This window comes from Protopterus annectens, chromosome 9.part0 (genome assembly GCF_019279795.1).
Source record: "Protopterus annectens isolate FY-2018-M chromosome 9.part0, PAN1.0, whole genome shotgun sequence".
Lineage (NCBI taxonomy): Eukaryota > Metazoa > Chordata > Ceratodontiformes > Protopteridae > Protopterus > Protopterus annectens.
In genome coordinates this window covers 96,538,632-96,555,473 of record NC_056743.1, presented here as the reverse complement: position 1 = coordinate 96,555,473, position 16,842 = coordinate 96,538,632, and the positions used below count along the sequence as shown (strand labels likewise).

General features: G+C 39.6%; 1 protein-coding gene across 1 annotated transcript in view; it reads left to right on the top strand.

Annotated features, from left to right (window-relative positions):
- TPCN2 (two pore segment channel 2) overlaps positions 1-16,842 on the top strand; it is a 1,483,468-nt gene that overhangs the window by 1,157,488 nt on the left and 309,138 nt on the right. The window contains exon 18 of the mRNA XM_044082617.1: positions 5,668-5,767. Coding sequence (XP_043938552.1) covers positions 5,668-5,767 — 100 coding nt within the window. The remainder of the gene's footprint in view (positions 1-5,667; positions 5,768-16,842) is intronic.

Here is a 16,842-nt window from a genome sequence, read left to right as displayed (position 1 = left end):
TTGTGGTGCTCAATTTTCTTTTTTTGATTCTGCCCTGGTGGGTGTCATTGCTTTTCATTTTGACCTAGCAAAATCTCACTTAACATTGCCCCGATAAGAGATTCAAGCTGTGTGGTCACTGAGATGCGACAGTCTATACTTTGTCCCAGTAGCTCTCTTTTTTTTTTTTTTTTTTGCTCGTTAGTGTAACTTCTTATGAAAGTTAATATTTAAGTACTGGTGGTGCACATTCACAAGGCAGGTCTGTAACATATCTTGCTGATCCCTTCTGCAATTCATATTTGATAAATCAAAGTATATTATGGTTTGGCTTACTGAGTGCTCTTTGTACACACTAACCCTCCTATAGTGATGCTTAGTCTATCATTAACCGTTACCCTCTCTCTATACCCTACTCCCGGCTGCTCTCACTGTTAGGTGCTGTAGATCAGCTTGTCAGTGTAGTTCTAGCTTTGTAACTATAAGACATTGAAACTTACCACTTGCCGTTTTGCAGCCCATTATTTCAGTCCTGGTGGGTTCAGCCTGCTCCATTCATCCTCACTAATGCTCGGGCTTACTCAGATCTCCTACCCTGCCCCCAATTCTCACCTGCCCCAGTACCTCAAGATTTATACTATCCCAACCACACCTACTTCACCACCCCACACCATCTCCGCCACTCACATTCACTCCACTCATTTTACATCATCTAGCACTACTCATACATTCTCATATACTCCATCTCTCCATTTCCTAGCCACTGTCCACCTGCTACCACCTTTGTCTTAAGCAATCATGGCCATCTGACAACCAAGTCTGCTCTGCCTTCTCACAACCCTGTATAACTCCACAAACTATCAATCTTTCAGCATTACAAAACTTAGCCCACCACATTAGTATGCACTCCCACACATCGACACCATACTTTACTATAATATTTTTCCACAAATTTTCTAGAACAATATCACAAATTACTATAAAATGAGATAAACATGCATTCATTCCAACTCAAAAAAAGTGCAACACTTTTCTATGTTCATCTCCAAACTCAAGCATCTGTTCCACACTACCCATACCAGACTGACCATATGTGAGTACATCTACCCCAACCTAGGACCAAACCCACTCTGTCCAACACAAACCACAACACATCCATCAGGCCATACTGCCCCCATTACCTTCCTCGCTGGTCAAATGACTTAACAAACGCAGTAACAACCACCTCTTGATACTAAATGGCAATATTAGGAGTATCAAAAGCAAAATACCTGAACTCCAGGCCACATTAGCACACTACTCCCCTGATATAGTTGCTATAACAGAAACATAAAAACATACCTGACTGACTTTCTCCTGGCCGGCTACAGCATTATTAGGCAGTATAGACCCCTTCGTAAAGGTGGTGGAACTGCAATATTTTATAAGACCAACTTAACACTATACAATTTCCAACACCTACACTTCTCCCAGTAATTGGGATATAGTTATCTCACAACTCCAACTAAACTCCAAAAAATGCATCACTGTCATTGCCACCTGTATACTGCCTGATAACACCCCTGCTAGTATTGAAGACTTCTTATCTTGGTGCTCATCCACATATTCTCAAGAAACCCTCATTCTTGGCGACTATAACCTAGATTGGTACACTTGTACATCTGACAGACCAACTAATCTAATAAATTTCCATGGCTACCACCAGATGTGATAAAACTCTAAAAGGGAATCTATCTTAGATTGGGCCCTAACTAACTACCTTACTATGTACCCCCACACAGGCAGGCTGCCAGACACCCTAAGCAACTACAACCTAATAAACCTAATATGCAGTAGAATCAACCAATGCAAAACCATTAACTGTAGATCTACACCAAACAAAACATTTCTTCCCCGGTGTCCCCAAAACTTTACTCTACAACTGTGACTGGAGCCCTCTAAGAGCCCTTCCACTTGACCAGGCCATGGCCTACTTCAACAGTACATTTTTACAGCAGCTAGACACTGTTGCTCCACCTATGCAAGGTCAAGGTAAGAACCACTCAAAACCCTTGTCTCAGCAATAAAACCAAACAAATCCTCAAGTCCAGAGATACTGCCTATTTCCACTACCAAAGAACCAAGGATATACATAGCCTTACTAAATATTGAGAGCTGTGCAATGTGCAAAAAAACACATTAGGCAGGACAAAAAAAAAAAATCCTACTATACTACTTTACAAACTAAATACTAACATAACCTCCCAAAATTTTGGAAAAGTGTAAACCAGTTACTAAAACCCACCCAAACAGCTACCCCCAAACCGACCACCATTGATACTAAAGTACCCATTGCTACACAATTCACCTCCCACTTTGTGTACTCCATTCTATCCCTAATTTCACAAGGTAATTCCAACCTCTCTGTCCCTTTCACAACAAATACTAATACAAGCTTTACCCTCAAAACAGTGCCCACCATTATCATCAAACGTATGCTCTCCAAGCTAAAAACCTCATCAACTGCAGCTGACCAAGTCCCTAGCTACTACTTAAAACTCACAGCAGACGCTATTGCTATCCCAGTCTCCACCCTCATAAACAGATTTGTTGCTGAAAACTATGTTGCCAAACTCTGGAAAATATCCCATGTCACTCCTATACACAAAGGAGAGACCTCTACAAAACTTAATAACAGTAAACCCATTGCAGTACTCTCCCCCTTGGCCAGAATCTTAGAAAAATGCATTCATACCCAGTTACCTTCTAAATAATATCCTGTCCCCCACACAGCATGGCTTCAGACCCACCCATAGCACCACCACAGCCCTCTTCTGCTTCACAAACTCAATAAATCAACTTAAAAACAAAGGCCTGCAGGCGTCAGCTCTCTTTTTGGATATGTCCAAAGCATTTGACACCATATACCACCAAATCCTGCTAAATAAACTAAACCAAATATCACCCATCAAAGTCTACTCTAATCTGGTTCCATATTTACTTAACTGAAAAGTACCAGGCCGTGAAATGGGAAAATTCTCTCTCTCCTCTGTTGCCCATAACTACTGGAATCCTACAGGGTTCTATATTAGGACCTCTACTTTTCAAGTATTCACAAATGACCTCAACACCTCCACACAGCATGCATCTATCATACAGTATGCAGATGATACTGCCCTAATCTGTGTAACACAAACTGTCCTCCCTCATGCAAGTAACACAATCAGCATTCTCTGACATGGAAAACTACCTTAGTAAAGCCCAACTTAGTCTCAGTCCTAAGAAAACATAATGATTTTCACCACTCCCAATACAAACACCCATAGCAGCCAATTCACCATCTATTCTACAAACTCTACTTCAGTCACTCCAGGAACACAGGCTAAACTGCTAGGTGTAATCATAGACTGCCACCTAAATTTTGATATTCATCTCAATTTAACTATAAAAAGGTACATGCCAAACTGGGGTCACTTTATTGTATTAAGTCATTTCACACCAATAATACAAGATCTGCTACTGCTTGGTCCCAGCTTCTGTCCACCCCACACTTTGCATCAAATCCTAAATAATCTCAACAAAACTGACCTTAACAAAATGGAGGCCTGCTGTAATAGAATTGCTTGCTTTGCTGCAAAGTGCCAATATAGATCCCATCACTGCTCTGCTCTTCACCAACTCCACTGGCTTGAACTAACCAACCTACTAACTTAGTCATCTCTGCCTCTGTCATTCTATTTACTACTTCCTCAACAAGTGTCCTGCCCTCAAAAACCTAGTACAACAGCACTTGGCCACCAGGCTACTACGATCTTCAAGCAAACTATTACTAGACGTCACCAGTAACAGTAGCAGCTTTGATGACTCACTATAGAGTAGTATAGTGGCTAAAAAATGCAACCCCCTTCCCACTAACATTCAAAGTTCAAACCTTAAAGCCTCCTTTAAAAACCTCATCAGGCAATATCTGATGCAAAACTGGCTTTGCTATGACTGCTCCCCAGGCTAAACCATTCAGACTAGGCAAATTCACTACCCCCTATTCACTTGACTAAATTCTCATTTTTTTTCTCACATGTACTGACATATTTTCTGCCACAGCATATTTACTGCTATTTTTAAGGCAAATATTACTTTTATTGCCAAGGGGTTTACTTGTAATATCATTGTACTAATCACAACTGATTGCTATGCAATTTGGTACTGACTCGTATTACTAATGTTTTATTTTCCTGTATTGTACTGACTTTATACTACTGTGAAAGTATTCTAATGTATTCTGTTTGTATTGCTGTACTGTGAAAGTATGCTATACAAATGTATCTGTATTTGTCTCTGTGTGGAGCTTTTCTCCCCAAGCCTCTGCTGAAAAAAGGCCATTGGCCCAGTCGGACATCCCTGTCAACAAGTGTAAAATATAAATAAATTGACTAATTCTTACTTCTCACACTAGCTTCATCCTACCTAATGGGATGACCTTTTTTACTGACATGATCTACCCATAGGGAGAATAATTTCCTGATCAGAACTTGAGAGAGAGGTGTCCTGCCACCTCACCACAGCACTAGTGTGAATTTTAACTTCCATTCTTATGAGCTAGCTGTAATCCCTGCCCCTGATTTCTTTATCCTTGCCAGAAGATGCCATGTGCTATAAAAGTTAATTCAGATACAGTGGAGGATGCTGACCTCCAAGAGAGTATAGGAATGTAAAAAGCATATGCAAGCAAAATATAGAAAAAGACATAGCAACACTGGAACACAAGTGAGCAGATAACAGAAGATGCTGTCATGTATGAAAGATTAAGTTGTGTACATAAAAAAAGTATATTTTACTTAGCAGGAATGTTAGATCTGCAAAGCATTACATAAATGCATTTTCTTACAAGTTCATAGGTAGAAACTAAGCTTGCAGTACAGTAGACCACCCACACATTTCCCTGTCTTACCCAAAGCACTGTTTGGTTAAGTGAATCGCTGAAGGGTTACACAGTAGTTAAATGAAGGCTGAGGGACTCGTATGCTGCTTCACAGTAACGGCTCATAGTCTTAATCAAACTCTGACTTCAGTCTCGTAATTGTATATGCAAGTACAATAAGAGCAGTATTTGAATATACTGTACCTTCAGTAACTGCATACAGGTTGAAATTTAAAAGGAAGCTGAAGTTATACAGTGAAAAAAATATAATACCATTTGTTTTGTATATGATTTTTGTGCCCATCCCCAACTGTTTGCGGACCATCAGACCCTCTTTATTCCATCAGTCCATTCATTCATTGGACAAGAGCTGCCCAAGAGATGGTGATCATCTAGGCAGCCATCGAGGATGGTTCAGGGTTGTTTTTCTCTTGACCCTAATTGTACATGCACTTTGAAATATGCTGAAGAGGGGGATGTGCAGTGGCTGTCTGCTGAGAATACCTCTCACTTTCACAGCGGACACTCCCTTCAAGCTGCCCTGACAGCCCCCCACCCCCATATCATGAGCGATGTTCTTCCTGGTCTTCACCAGTGAGATTGCACCTTTCCAGTGCTACTCATGTGTCCACGTGCATGCTTTTTCCTTAAACATGTCCATGACATTGTATTGTTTGATAGTTAATTCTCAGATCTCTGACTTTTTTTTGTAATACTTGTATCAAAATTTCCTTTTTTGCTGCTTTAATTGCTCTTGTATGCTTGAGTAACATTTGCATCTTATCCAACAGGAATCCTAGTATCACTGGTGTGCTCTCTCTTTGGGAGATGGTAAGACTGGTGAACATGCTGCTCATATTCAGATTTCTGCGAATCATTCCAAATGTCAAGGTATGGTCAAATAGTTTTTATGAAGTTTTTCTACTGAAATAGTTTCATACTTCATAAACATACATCCTCTGACACAATCAGCTTGCCATTAGTCTTGAAGACTTCATAATGTTGACGTTGTATGTGTTAATTAGTAGTCAAGTAAACTGTTGTGTGAGCAAAAAAAGTAACTATTATGTCATAAGAACATTTCTTTCACTTTCCTTTGAAATAATAATGTTTATATCCACATTTTCTCAACAGCTGTAGATGGGAACTTGCAATTAGAAATGCATTTTGCAGCTCTAGACGCTCAATTTCTTTCTAAATTCTGTCAAGTTGTACTCTGGAAAATTGCCAGAAATTATTTAGTGTATTAATGACTCATTTTAAAAAATAAATGTCTTTACACTAGCTTTCAAAGGTGTGTAGCTCACTAACAGAGGTTCTACTATCATGTAGATGTGAATAAACCTACCTGCTTCCTGTATATGTTTTGTCTATTAGAACATGAATCACCGTTATGAGTTTGAGTAAAAATATCAAAATAATCTGCCACTATTGACTGACTGAAATCATGTTGCTCTACCTTGGATTGATCCCCTACACTCCCCTCACAGGACCCCAAATTGCAGCAGCAACCTTCAACCAAATTCTGCTCATTCTCCAAGGCAAATACTTTACTTTGGCACAAACAGTGGATGTCCATATCAAAAATTATGGATGATAAAATAACTTAAAGCAGCTCCTACAGCTAAAGGATGAATCATGGTACAAATGGTAGAAAATTCCCTAAGAAGAAAGTCATGAGCATTTCATCAGCCATGAAACGTGTCAAAGCAAACTTTCAAAAGGTACAGATTCCTGGCGTCCAAAACATATCATACTTCTAGGGAAATAAAATCAAATCTGGAATGATATTATAGCTCTTAACAGGGATGTAAGACTCCACAAGAAGTCTTCTTTTGAAACCATAGTGTTCACAGTAGCTGTCCACAACTTCTGTCCCCAGTATACCCACATTCCATCTTTCCTCCATTTTTCTTCAAAACTAATTAGAGCTAAAGGTATTTAATCCCTTCTGAATTAAATCTCCCCTGATGCCCCTATTGGCACAGATAATCGTGGTCCGTTGTTAATTTTCTTCTGCAAAGTCTACCCAACCACATATTTGTAATCTGTGTGTAACCAAAAGTAAACCTTGCATCTTGTTAAATTCCCCTAATCAAACTACTTCCAAAGCTGCCAGACCCAGAAAAAACATCACAATTTGCGCCCATTTTCAGCCTTCCTGCACTTGGAAAACAGCACAGCCTTTAGACAGCCCACATTACAGTAGTACCTTGGCTCTGATAGATATCCTAATGAACATTGATAAAGATGAGCTTATATGTGTACACTACTGAGCTCACATGCATTTAACCTAATAGATGACTTTTCATCAGACAAATGCATGCCTATGGTTCAAAGACTTGCTAAATGACAGGTTCAAAACAGGTTAATCTTTCTCTTATCATGCCCCTTTTCTAAAAGGGGTTTCACAAGCAGTGGCAGATTGCATACACTTGGGCCCTGTTCAGTTGTCACATTCTCCCCAACTACATATATTTTTTTTTTAATTTTCTCAGGAGACACAGACATGTTCATGCTTTTTTGAATTCACCTTCCTGATTTAAGACTATTAACACTATTATAATCCAACAAATGTCTATACCTGTCCGTTACAGTAACTTGTATCTGTATACCTCAAATATCCAGTTATTAGAAAAATATGGTCACAGCAAAGTATTCCAACTTGCTTTTACACAAATGCACACACATTCTGCAAAGCCAGACTAAATGACTCTATTATTACAGCCAGTGTCTGCCACTCTCATTCAAAGACTGTCCTCATATCCAACAGTTAATTTATTATTTTTTTTATTTGACATTTCTTTACTGAGAAAGCCCCACTGTTGATCCTGTACACCTCAAATGTCTGATTAAGCTAAAAATAATTATGGACAAAGTGCATTTAATTTTATTTAAAAATTTACTAGAATAATAGTTTTTGCATTAGCATAATTTGCTGAAGGTTATGAAGTCTGAAGCTCAAATGTCTGTCATTATGTGCTGACTGCAGTCCTTTACGATTTCACAAAAAGCACAGATTGTATGAGTAACATATCATAACTATGATGTAAAATCAGGGTAGTTCTTAGAAGCCAAGGACAGTTCTGAGTTATAAAATTGCAACTTTGTATCCCAACATATTTCCCACACATGCATACAAGTCCTGCAAAGTCAGATGATTAACTGAGCAGATATCCTGACAGTAAGTTATTTTCATCCACAGCCACCATCTCCACCCAGCAGTTATTACCACTTTGTGTACAACTCACATGATTCTCAACTTCTCAGTAGAAGAATCAGAGACAAAGCCAAAAAAAAAATGAGGAGCAGAGGCACAAAATCAGGGCATATTTTAAATATTGCATACACTTAGAAAATTGATAGAATAACATTTTTGCCATCGGCATGTATTTTCTGAAGAATGTAAAGTCTGACAAGTCAAGTATCTGTCATTATTTAGTGTCTGGAGTCTTCAGTGATTTGCTAGAAAACCACACATTTTATGAGGCACAGAACAAAAATATGAAGCAGAGGGACATCCTGTGAAACCAGGGGCATTTTAAACTTTATTTTCACGCAGTCAGAGAATAAATGCCCCAGAAGATTTCATACAAACCCACATTAGTCTTGAAAAGTCGGACTTCAAAATGAGAAAATGACAAGAAGGCAACTTTCTTATTCCACAGCCAACATCCCATAATTAAGTGACAGACGTCTTCAATGGTTTTCCATTAGACAACAGAATTTGAGGCACAGACCAAAAATAAGAAGCAAAGTCAGGAATGGTTTCAACTTTGTTTCGTACACAAACAGTAGCTAGAAAGTAAACCGTCCAACTTAACTTCATAAGCACAATGGCAGACGTTAAAGTGAGCCACAGCCAGCAAACAGCTTCCCATATTTAGTGATTCTAATTCTCAAAAGTGTATCTGGTTGTCTGCTCAGACTAAAAAGTAAATGACATGATTCTGTAGTCTGCAGCCTGCCCACAGTTTTTGGTTACTGCAGTTCTTAGTATTATTTTGGCTACCAGGATATTAAAAAAAAAAAAAAATTACTGAAACCCTCCGCTGCACTTCATAGCAACTCTTTGCACTACTGTTTAATTCTGCTCATTGCTTCATATGATTCATGGGAAGGTAAAGAACAGAAGGCTGCAACACTTTTTATAGGATTGCCACATGCATTTATAAGTAAAACTTTTTTTTTATTATTTAAAAATGAAATGCCACAAGGCAAGTGCTGCTCATGCAGAAGTAGGCGCTGCATGTATATAGGTGTAAATACTCAGTGAGTGTCATTTAATGCCTTTTTAAATACTGTAATGAGTATGTCCCTAATGATGCTTTCATTCAGCGTATAAGGTAGCCAACGTGAATTAGCAGTTTTGAACATAAAACTTGGAAAAAAAAAAACAAATAACAGTCATAGTTACCCCATCCACCCCCTGCAGCTGAGTCCTGGGAGGCCACCCAAAGCATCCTTATTGTAATCTGCCACTATCCACCTGGATCTATGTTGGTTCCCTTACCTTTTCAGTTTTTATCAGTAAACTTTCTTATGATCTTCCCACATGCTTCTGATATTGTGATCATATTGAGATCTGACCCTCTCACTGAAATCAGACTCATCTTGGAAATTACCTTATCTTAAAAACTAGTTTAGTAAACAAACTTTTATTCATTCCCAATAAAACAAGTAACATGCTTTTTCTTACCTGTCAGGAACTAGCTAAAGCATCTGTAACCTTTACTGAACCATCATCTTTCAAATATCTGAGTATCTGGCTAGACCAGACATTCAGCTTCATAAACTCACATTAGTTTCCCCTTATTCTGAGCCAGGACACACCCCTCCCCCAAGAATTCCAGTTATTTGTTATTAGCAAAGGAGTTATTTTAATCCAGTTTAATATGTCCTACCCTTCATATCTCCAGCTTCTGGCTGAAACTTATCAAGATTACTGACAATTGCATATTTTATTTATTTATTTATTTTACATTTATTGCCCAGGAATGTCCAGCTGAGCTGTTTCCCTTTTTCAGCAGAGGACCAGGGAGAAAAGCTCCAAAGATATACAATGCAGTAAAAATAGCAATACAGATACATTTCAGTAAAAATAGCAATATAGAACTTTGGTAGTTAAAATACGTAAGCTACATACATGTATATTGTTGACAGATAAAACAGTACTATAAACGAAAAGGAGAGTGTTAATTAAGTAGAATGAGTTTTATGTTTTGGTTTAAAAAGAGAGTTGAGTAAATATAACGTTTTGTATGCAGAGTAGCAGAAACTTAAAAGGTTGCATAAAAATTTCAGGGAACAGAGTATAGAAGAAGCTTTGGAGGTTGCATAGGATGAAGTGTAGTTAATGGTAAGTAAGTTAGTTTGACTGTACTATAAAAGGTAGGTAATAATCAGGGAGGATGAGTACAATGACAGGACCAGTGTTTTTTTTTTTAAGTGGGCTTTGGTTGCTAGCTTAAATTGTTTGGGTTGAGTCAGGGACCTTATTTCTAGTGGGAGTTTGTTCCAAGCAATAGAGGGATGGTAGCTATACCAGTTGCACCCTGTGTTGGGTTTGGCTTTATGGATTTTTAGTAGGTCTTGGGTTGAGCTTCGGAGAAGTGTGGTAGGGAAGTAGTGAGAGATGAGAGAAGATGGACTTGGGCAAAATCAGACCAATTATAGGATGGAGTGTATGATTTGGAGTTGAGATTGTAGGAACAGGTGAGGTAGTTTGGGCCAGTTCAGGTATTTTAGGGAGAGACGGTGATGAGATTTATTTGTTGAGCTGCAAATCTAAATATTTTGTGGTAGGTTGATTCTAATTTGGTAGGTAGGGAGGAGTTTGGATTTGTTTGTATTTGGGAACAATATGTTAAGCATGGTCGAAGGTAGGCATGGGCAAGAGAAATCTTAGCTTCACTAGTTAGGAATGTGTTGTTCCTGTACGGTAGTCCAAACATTTGGTGTTTTTTTTTTTTGATACAGTTGTTAATGTGAAGATTGAATTTTAGCTGGTTGTCAATGGTAATGCCAAGGAGTTATGTGCTAGTTTCGACTTCTGTAGGAGTATTGTTTAGGGACCTTACGGAGAAGGAAAGTTTAATGTGGTTTGCAGATTTAGGTAGTAAGAGTAGTAATTTTGTTTTCTTAGGGTTGAGGATGAGCTGATTATTAGTGAGCCATGTCTCTACTGAGTTGAAAGATGTCTGGCTATTTGTTAGGCGTTCTAAGGGGGAATTAGGAATAGTTATGACTGTAGAGTCATCTGCATATTGGACAATGTTAGATCGAGGAAAAGAAGAGTGGAGTGAGTTGGTGAAAATATTAAACAGTAGAGGTCCAAGAATGGAACCTTAGGGAACACCAGTTCTTACTGAGAGAGGAGTAGATAGTGCTGAGTCCCATCGTACTGACTGCAGCCTATTAGAGAGATAGCTAGAGAACCGTGCAACTGTATCATGTAAAATAGATTTGATTACAGACTTTTCCCCTCATGTATATCACCGCTGCATTTTCAGTAAAGCCAAGCATAGATCATCATCTCGGTTCTCTTCTCTTCAGACTCCTCCATCTAGAAACAAACACTTCACAATTATATTCACCTATACCAAACCTACGAAGTCCTTCCCAAGCTGCTACAACTCTTGAGCCCCTTAAAACCAAACTACAGTGCACCAACCTTGCATTTCCATTTCTAGCCCTAAACCTTTGGAATCTCTATCACCTCAACTAAAAGATTTGTGTTATACCAGATTTAGACCATAATTAAAAATACACCTTCTTATACAATGTAAGTGCTTTCAGAAATGCCATATAACCATCATAGGTACATATCTTTGTCAGTACCATGTTGGATATAGGTGTTGTGGCCATAAATGTACTGAACAGGAAGGGGCTTATCTCTGCACTTGTGGTACATCTCTAGACACTCTAAAAGGATCTTGTGTATTATTGCCCCTTACACCAGATTCCCGATTACCGGTTGAATCCCCAAGTCAGCAATGTTTGGACAACAGTTGAATGTGGAACTGACTTAACACTTTAGCTAAATATGCAGGTTGGCATAATTATTAAGGTGTTTACCTTGTAGGTGCAAGGTATACAGGGTTTGATTCTCACCTTTAGAGAAATTAGCTAGGCTTAGAATTGCCTGCAAGGGCAGCTAGCGTAGTACTTATCTTCGTTCCTATGTAGATGACATCCACCAGAAAGAGGACAACAAATGCCTTCTCCATGCTATTTTTATCCTTAGCCCAAGTTAGATTATTAGTTTTCAGAAGCAACCATTCAAAACCTTTCCCAAGATTAAGGATCTTAAGACAAGCAACCCCTTGCATATTTCGTCTGAAGTGGGAATCACGACAGTGTGGCTACTGTCCATTGCATATTAATAGATGGCATTTGGTGAGTTTGTACACCAGTTTATCATAAAATGCATGAGCAGTGCTTCTTGAAGATGGTTGGGGTTCCAGTGTTCAGGTTGCGAGAGATTTCCCCGCAAGCTGCAACTCCAAAACCAGAAGCCCACAACACTGCTTCACAGTAAAGTGGTACTGTTGAAAAGCAAAATCACTGTGGTATTAAACTCTGACCAGATACACTGCACATCACAACACCTCCTAAGGACAGCTACCCAGCTGTATTCTAACAGAGACAGCCTCCTAGAAGTGTTATCATTGTGATATCTGTTAGAATACAGCCATACAGCCAGGTAGCCATTCTTAGAGATTGTTGCGGTGTGCGTTGTCTGGTTGGTGTTTAACGATGCAGAGATTTTACTTTTCAACCGTACTGCTCTACGGCAAAGTGGTGCTGTGGGATTCTGGATTAAATGTTGTAGCTCGTGGGGAAATGTCTCATGACCTAAATGCTGGGACCTAGTTGGTTGCCACCTCTTTTTCACTCTATACATAAAATCGCTGAACTGTGAACTAAAAGTAACTTATTCAGTGTATTTTTTTTATGCTAAAGAATGAATGTGTCACCAATTAATGGGGAGGTGGAAGAAATTTGGGTAGTTTGAAGGAACTAGAATAGATTGATAAATTGTATCCTGTGCATGCAGAACCCAAAAATTGTACTAAGGTTAAATGTTGTAGAGGTTGCAAATAACTTGAATGAATTAAAATTCTTGTATCACTTGACTGGATTGTCTGCAGTATTCAAGTACTTGGAAGAAGTTGCTGTTAGTTGATTTTCTGTATGGACAGTTGGCAGGCATTGAGAATATTAAGTGGCCAAAATGAATTCCAGGATAAGGCAGCTGAGATTGTTGAACAAAAGTGATCAGATTAAAAAGCACATAAATGGAATGGAGGGCAAAGCAAGAATGCAGACTTTTAGATTATACAGTGTGTTTTTGAGGCAAAGAAGGGTTGAATTTTATGGAATATGTGAAAACCAAGTTAAAGGAGTGTGGGCTAGGTTTGTAGAACGTTTGTTAGGGGATAGCACTTGTCACTGCAACTGAGATGTTAAATATTGGATACCCAAGAGTGGAAAAAAAACTACTTTGGGGTTACATAAATGTACCAAATGTGGATAAAAAGTTCCCCCTCAAGACTAATGCTAAGTGAAGCAACCCTATGTGTTGTCTAGCAGTAGAGCATTTAGAAGTTAATTGCAAAATGTGATGTGCATGATTGCAGATCCCTACAGGATTGGGCCTCAAGTGAAGGAAAAGGCACAACTGAGACAACAAAATGGGAAGATGTTTACTGCCTTTGAAGTAGTTTTCCAGTCCTCGGAGAACCTTCTCTGTTAACCAGAAATGTGCATAAATCTTAGTCAAGCAACTCCCATGTGAGCAGCTTGCTAATAAAAAAATCGGTGCAGACACTGTCCTGAAAGGATGCCAACCTAGAGGTAGAGATGGTCTGCATAATTAGAGATTTTTCAGTTTTTATTTTTCCTTCCCTAACCCAGGGCAAATTGCAGAGTCCCTGATGACGACTTGCCCAACAGTCCCATTCTGAAGGCATTTGTGGGTTTAATCTCTGCACCTTCTTGCACGTTAGGCCTTCAGATAGTGTAAGCAGGTCAGGGAGATAGCGTTTAAAGGGTACAACTTTCCATTTTTATTCCCTCCAAGGTCTGCCTTCTTAACTTTATCCAGTATCCTACCATCTTGAAAGGTGACAGCCCAGATTAGAGGCAAAAAAGTGTCCTTAAAAAAGGAAATCCCACCATAGCAAAGAACTTCTAGAGTGTATTCAAGACAAGAATTTTGGTTTCAAGAAAACAAAGGACCTCAGGCCCATGCTAGACCTTATCAGCCTAAATTTGTGTAATAAAAAGATGACATTCTGTATTGTCATGGCTTGCTTAGTAGTGTTCTACTTAAAGAAGGGAGACTAGACTGGTCCTTCAGATACCAGTATCTGTTTAGATGTAAAGACAGTCAAGGTATCCACGAGGTTCCTACACTTAACGGAGGGGGCCAGTAATTACCAGTCTAGAGACTTCCCATTTGATCTCACCCCAGCCCTCAGTGTTCATCAGATGTATAGGGCTGTTAGTTAATCTCAGGTTGAAAGGGACAAAGGTTTTCCTTGACCTGCAAGATTGGCTGCTAGCATCAACATTAAGAGAGTCTATGTTAAAAACAGGGAATACCTACCATAGCTGTTCCATTCCTTGGAAATGTCAGGGATCACTGGCAGGTCACAGTTGGAGCGGGCACAAGCACAGATTGTTGACTGCCATCTGGAGACAGACCTGCATAGCCAGTATTCCACCAGACCATCTTTTAGACCAGTGTTTGCCCCCCCCCCCCCCAATATATACAAACTTTGGTCTTCTACTGTATCGATAACTGTGTCCTGTCCTCAGGTTTCTGAGTCTTACTGCAGTGATGGCTTTCTTGGTAGTCTTTGCCTGATGCTACATGAAGGTTATTTAGTTGGATATTCAGGGTCCAGTAGACTGAGAATACTGATCCAGTGTCACTCTTCATTCATATTTCATTAGTGTGTTTGCATCTTTTGTGATGGATTTGCACAATCACTTTCAGAGTAGCTCCTCTGCACAGCCCTTCTCAGATGTGATGGTCATAGTGAATGCCTCTGCCCTGTGGTAGGAGGAGCATTGGTTAGGATAGATAGTCCAATTGACTTGGTCCCAGAATATGGTGTCTCTGCACACTAACTTCCTAGAGAGATGAGAGCTATCCTAATGTTGTAGGTGCTACAGGACTTCTTCCCTCAGGCGCTGTTGCTGTCCACTCCAAAAACATGGTTATGGTTTGGTACATCACCAGGTTTGAGGAACCCATTTCTGTCTCCTTTATCAATAATCCATAGTGGTATGAGAGTGGGCCGTGTGGATTCTCCTCTTCCTGGAAGTAGATCTTATTCCTAGTCATGTCAGCTATGTAACAGACTAGCTGTTTTAATGTTTACTAATGTGTTTTAGTTGTCCAGTCAGTCAGTGATAGACATCATCTTTTGCCACTTTGGAAAGCTTGGTTGTGATTTTGCATCCACACCCAGTGCCAGAGGCAGCAGTAATTTCTTCCATATTCCTTTCAAGGGCAGGCTACCTGGGCCTCTAGTCCATAAATGGCCTCTCTTTTTTTTTCTTCCACTTTTTCCCATTTCTTCCTACAGTGATATTTTTACAGAAAGCCAAAAAGTGCAAGGCCAGGGTTATTCTCATAGCCCTGTAGTGACCCAGGCAAGTATAGCTTCCCCTTGCTGTTGGCATCACCTTCTGCAGGACCCACTTCTCCTCAAATGTGGCATAGGACTCCTCTTCTATCCATCTAGAAAGCCATACGTGGACCTTCAGTCTGTCATATTAACCTTATGGTTTCTGTAATTCTGTTAATGTCCAAAGGGCCTTGTTTACCCACATAGGGTAGTTAAAGTCCTTACAGCTGCACAAAAGGTCTACAGTAGAACAGTTTACAGAAGTAAATCAGCAGACTACTGTGAGCAACTAGTCAAGGGCTAGAGTGTTTTCTGGGAGGCCTCCCTGGTACTGGCAGTTTAACAGTTTGTGACCCACATTTTTTGAATGAAGGTCCAAGTTATTCTATAGCCGAAGTTCATTTAGTGGCCAATTCAGATTTGTATTTTGATACTCATTTCTCCTCTCTGCCTCCCTTAAAAGTTTGCAAGGCCTTGTTAAGAAATTTATTCTTGTTGGTTCCACCTTTCAAGAACCCTCAACTCCTGTAGACCTAAATTTCTTGTGCGAGAAGCCAATGCCTTTATCTGACACAGAAGCCAATGCTGATCCTAAATTCTTGAAAGAATTTAGTAGCAGTTATATGAGTTAAAAGGGTTTTGGTCTATCAGGCTTATGCCTCTGAATCCCTGTATATAATTTTTGTAAAGATAGAGTATGCTGATGTAGTAATTATACCTAGGGTTGTCAGAGAAATTAATAGCAACAACTGTAATTTTGTGTGTGTGTGTTTTCAGTGCTCCAGCAGAGGGGAATGTTTATTGCATTGCCTGTCGTTCACTGTCAAATGAGATTTCTTTTCAGCAGAATTAAGGACATCAGAAAAGATGATCAACTTTGTCTCCTTTGCTGTAAGTAAGCTTGCCAGAAAGTGTCCATGCTTGGTTAATTCAGGTATCTATTTTGTTGCAACCCCCCCCCCACCCCCACCCTACAAACGTTCCTTGCCTTAGGGGTCTAATGCTGATACCCAGTCATTCCATTTTATCCCAGTATATAGATGTTATGTATTCCAAGAGTGGGCAAGAGACTACGGACCATTTTTGTTCCCATCCAGGAGCCACAATCAGCCCTTCCATTTTCCATCAGGAAGCAGGTGGTGCGGAGTGGGCCAGCTGGCTGGTCCTTTGGGGAGGGCAACTTATCCTGTCCTTATTAGCAACATCCCATCAGCCTCAGTGACTCCTCCAACCTCAGTATTGCTGTCTCCTGGATGTCACTTAGCTAAATTAGTGCTATGTACCTTGACAGTGTGGGCTTGTCTGGCTTGAACTCTGAGTAAC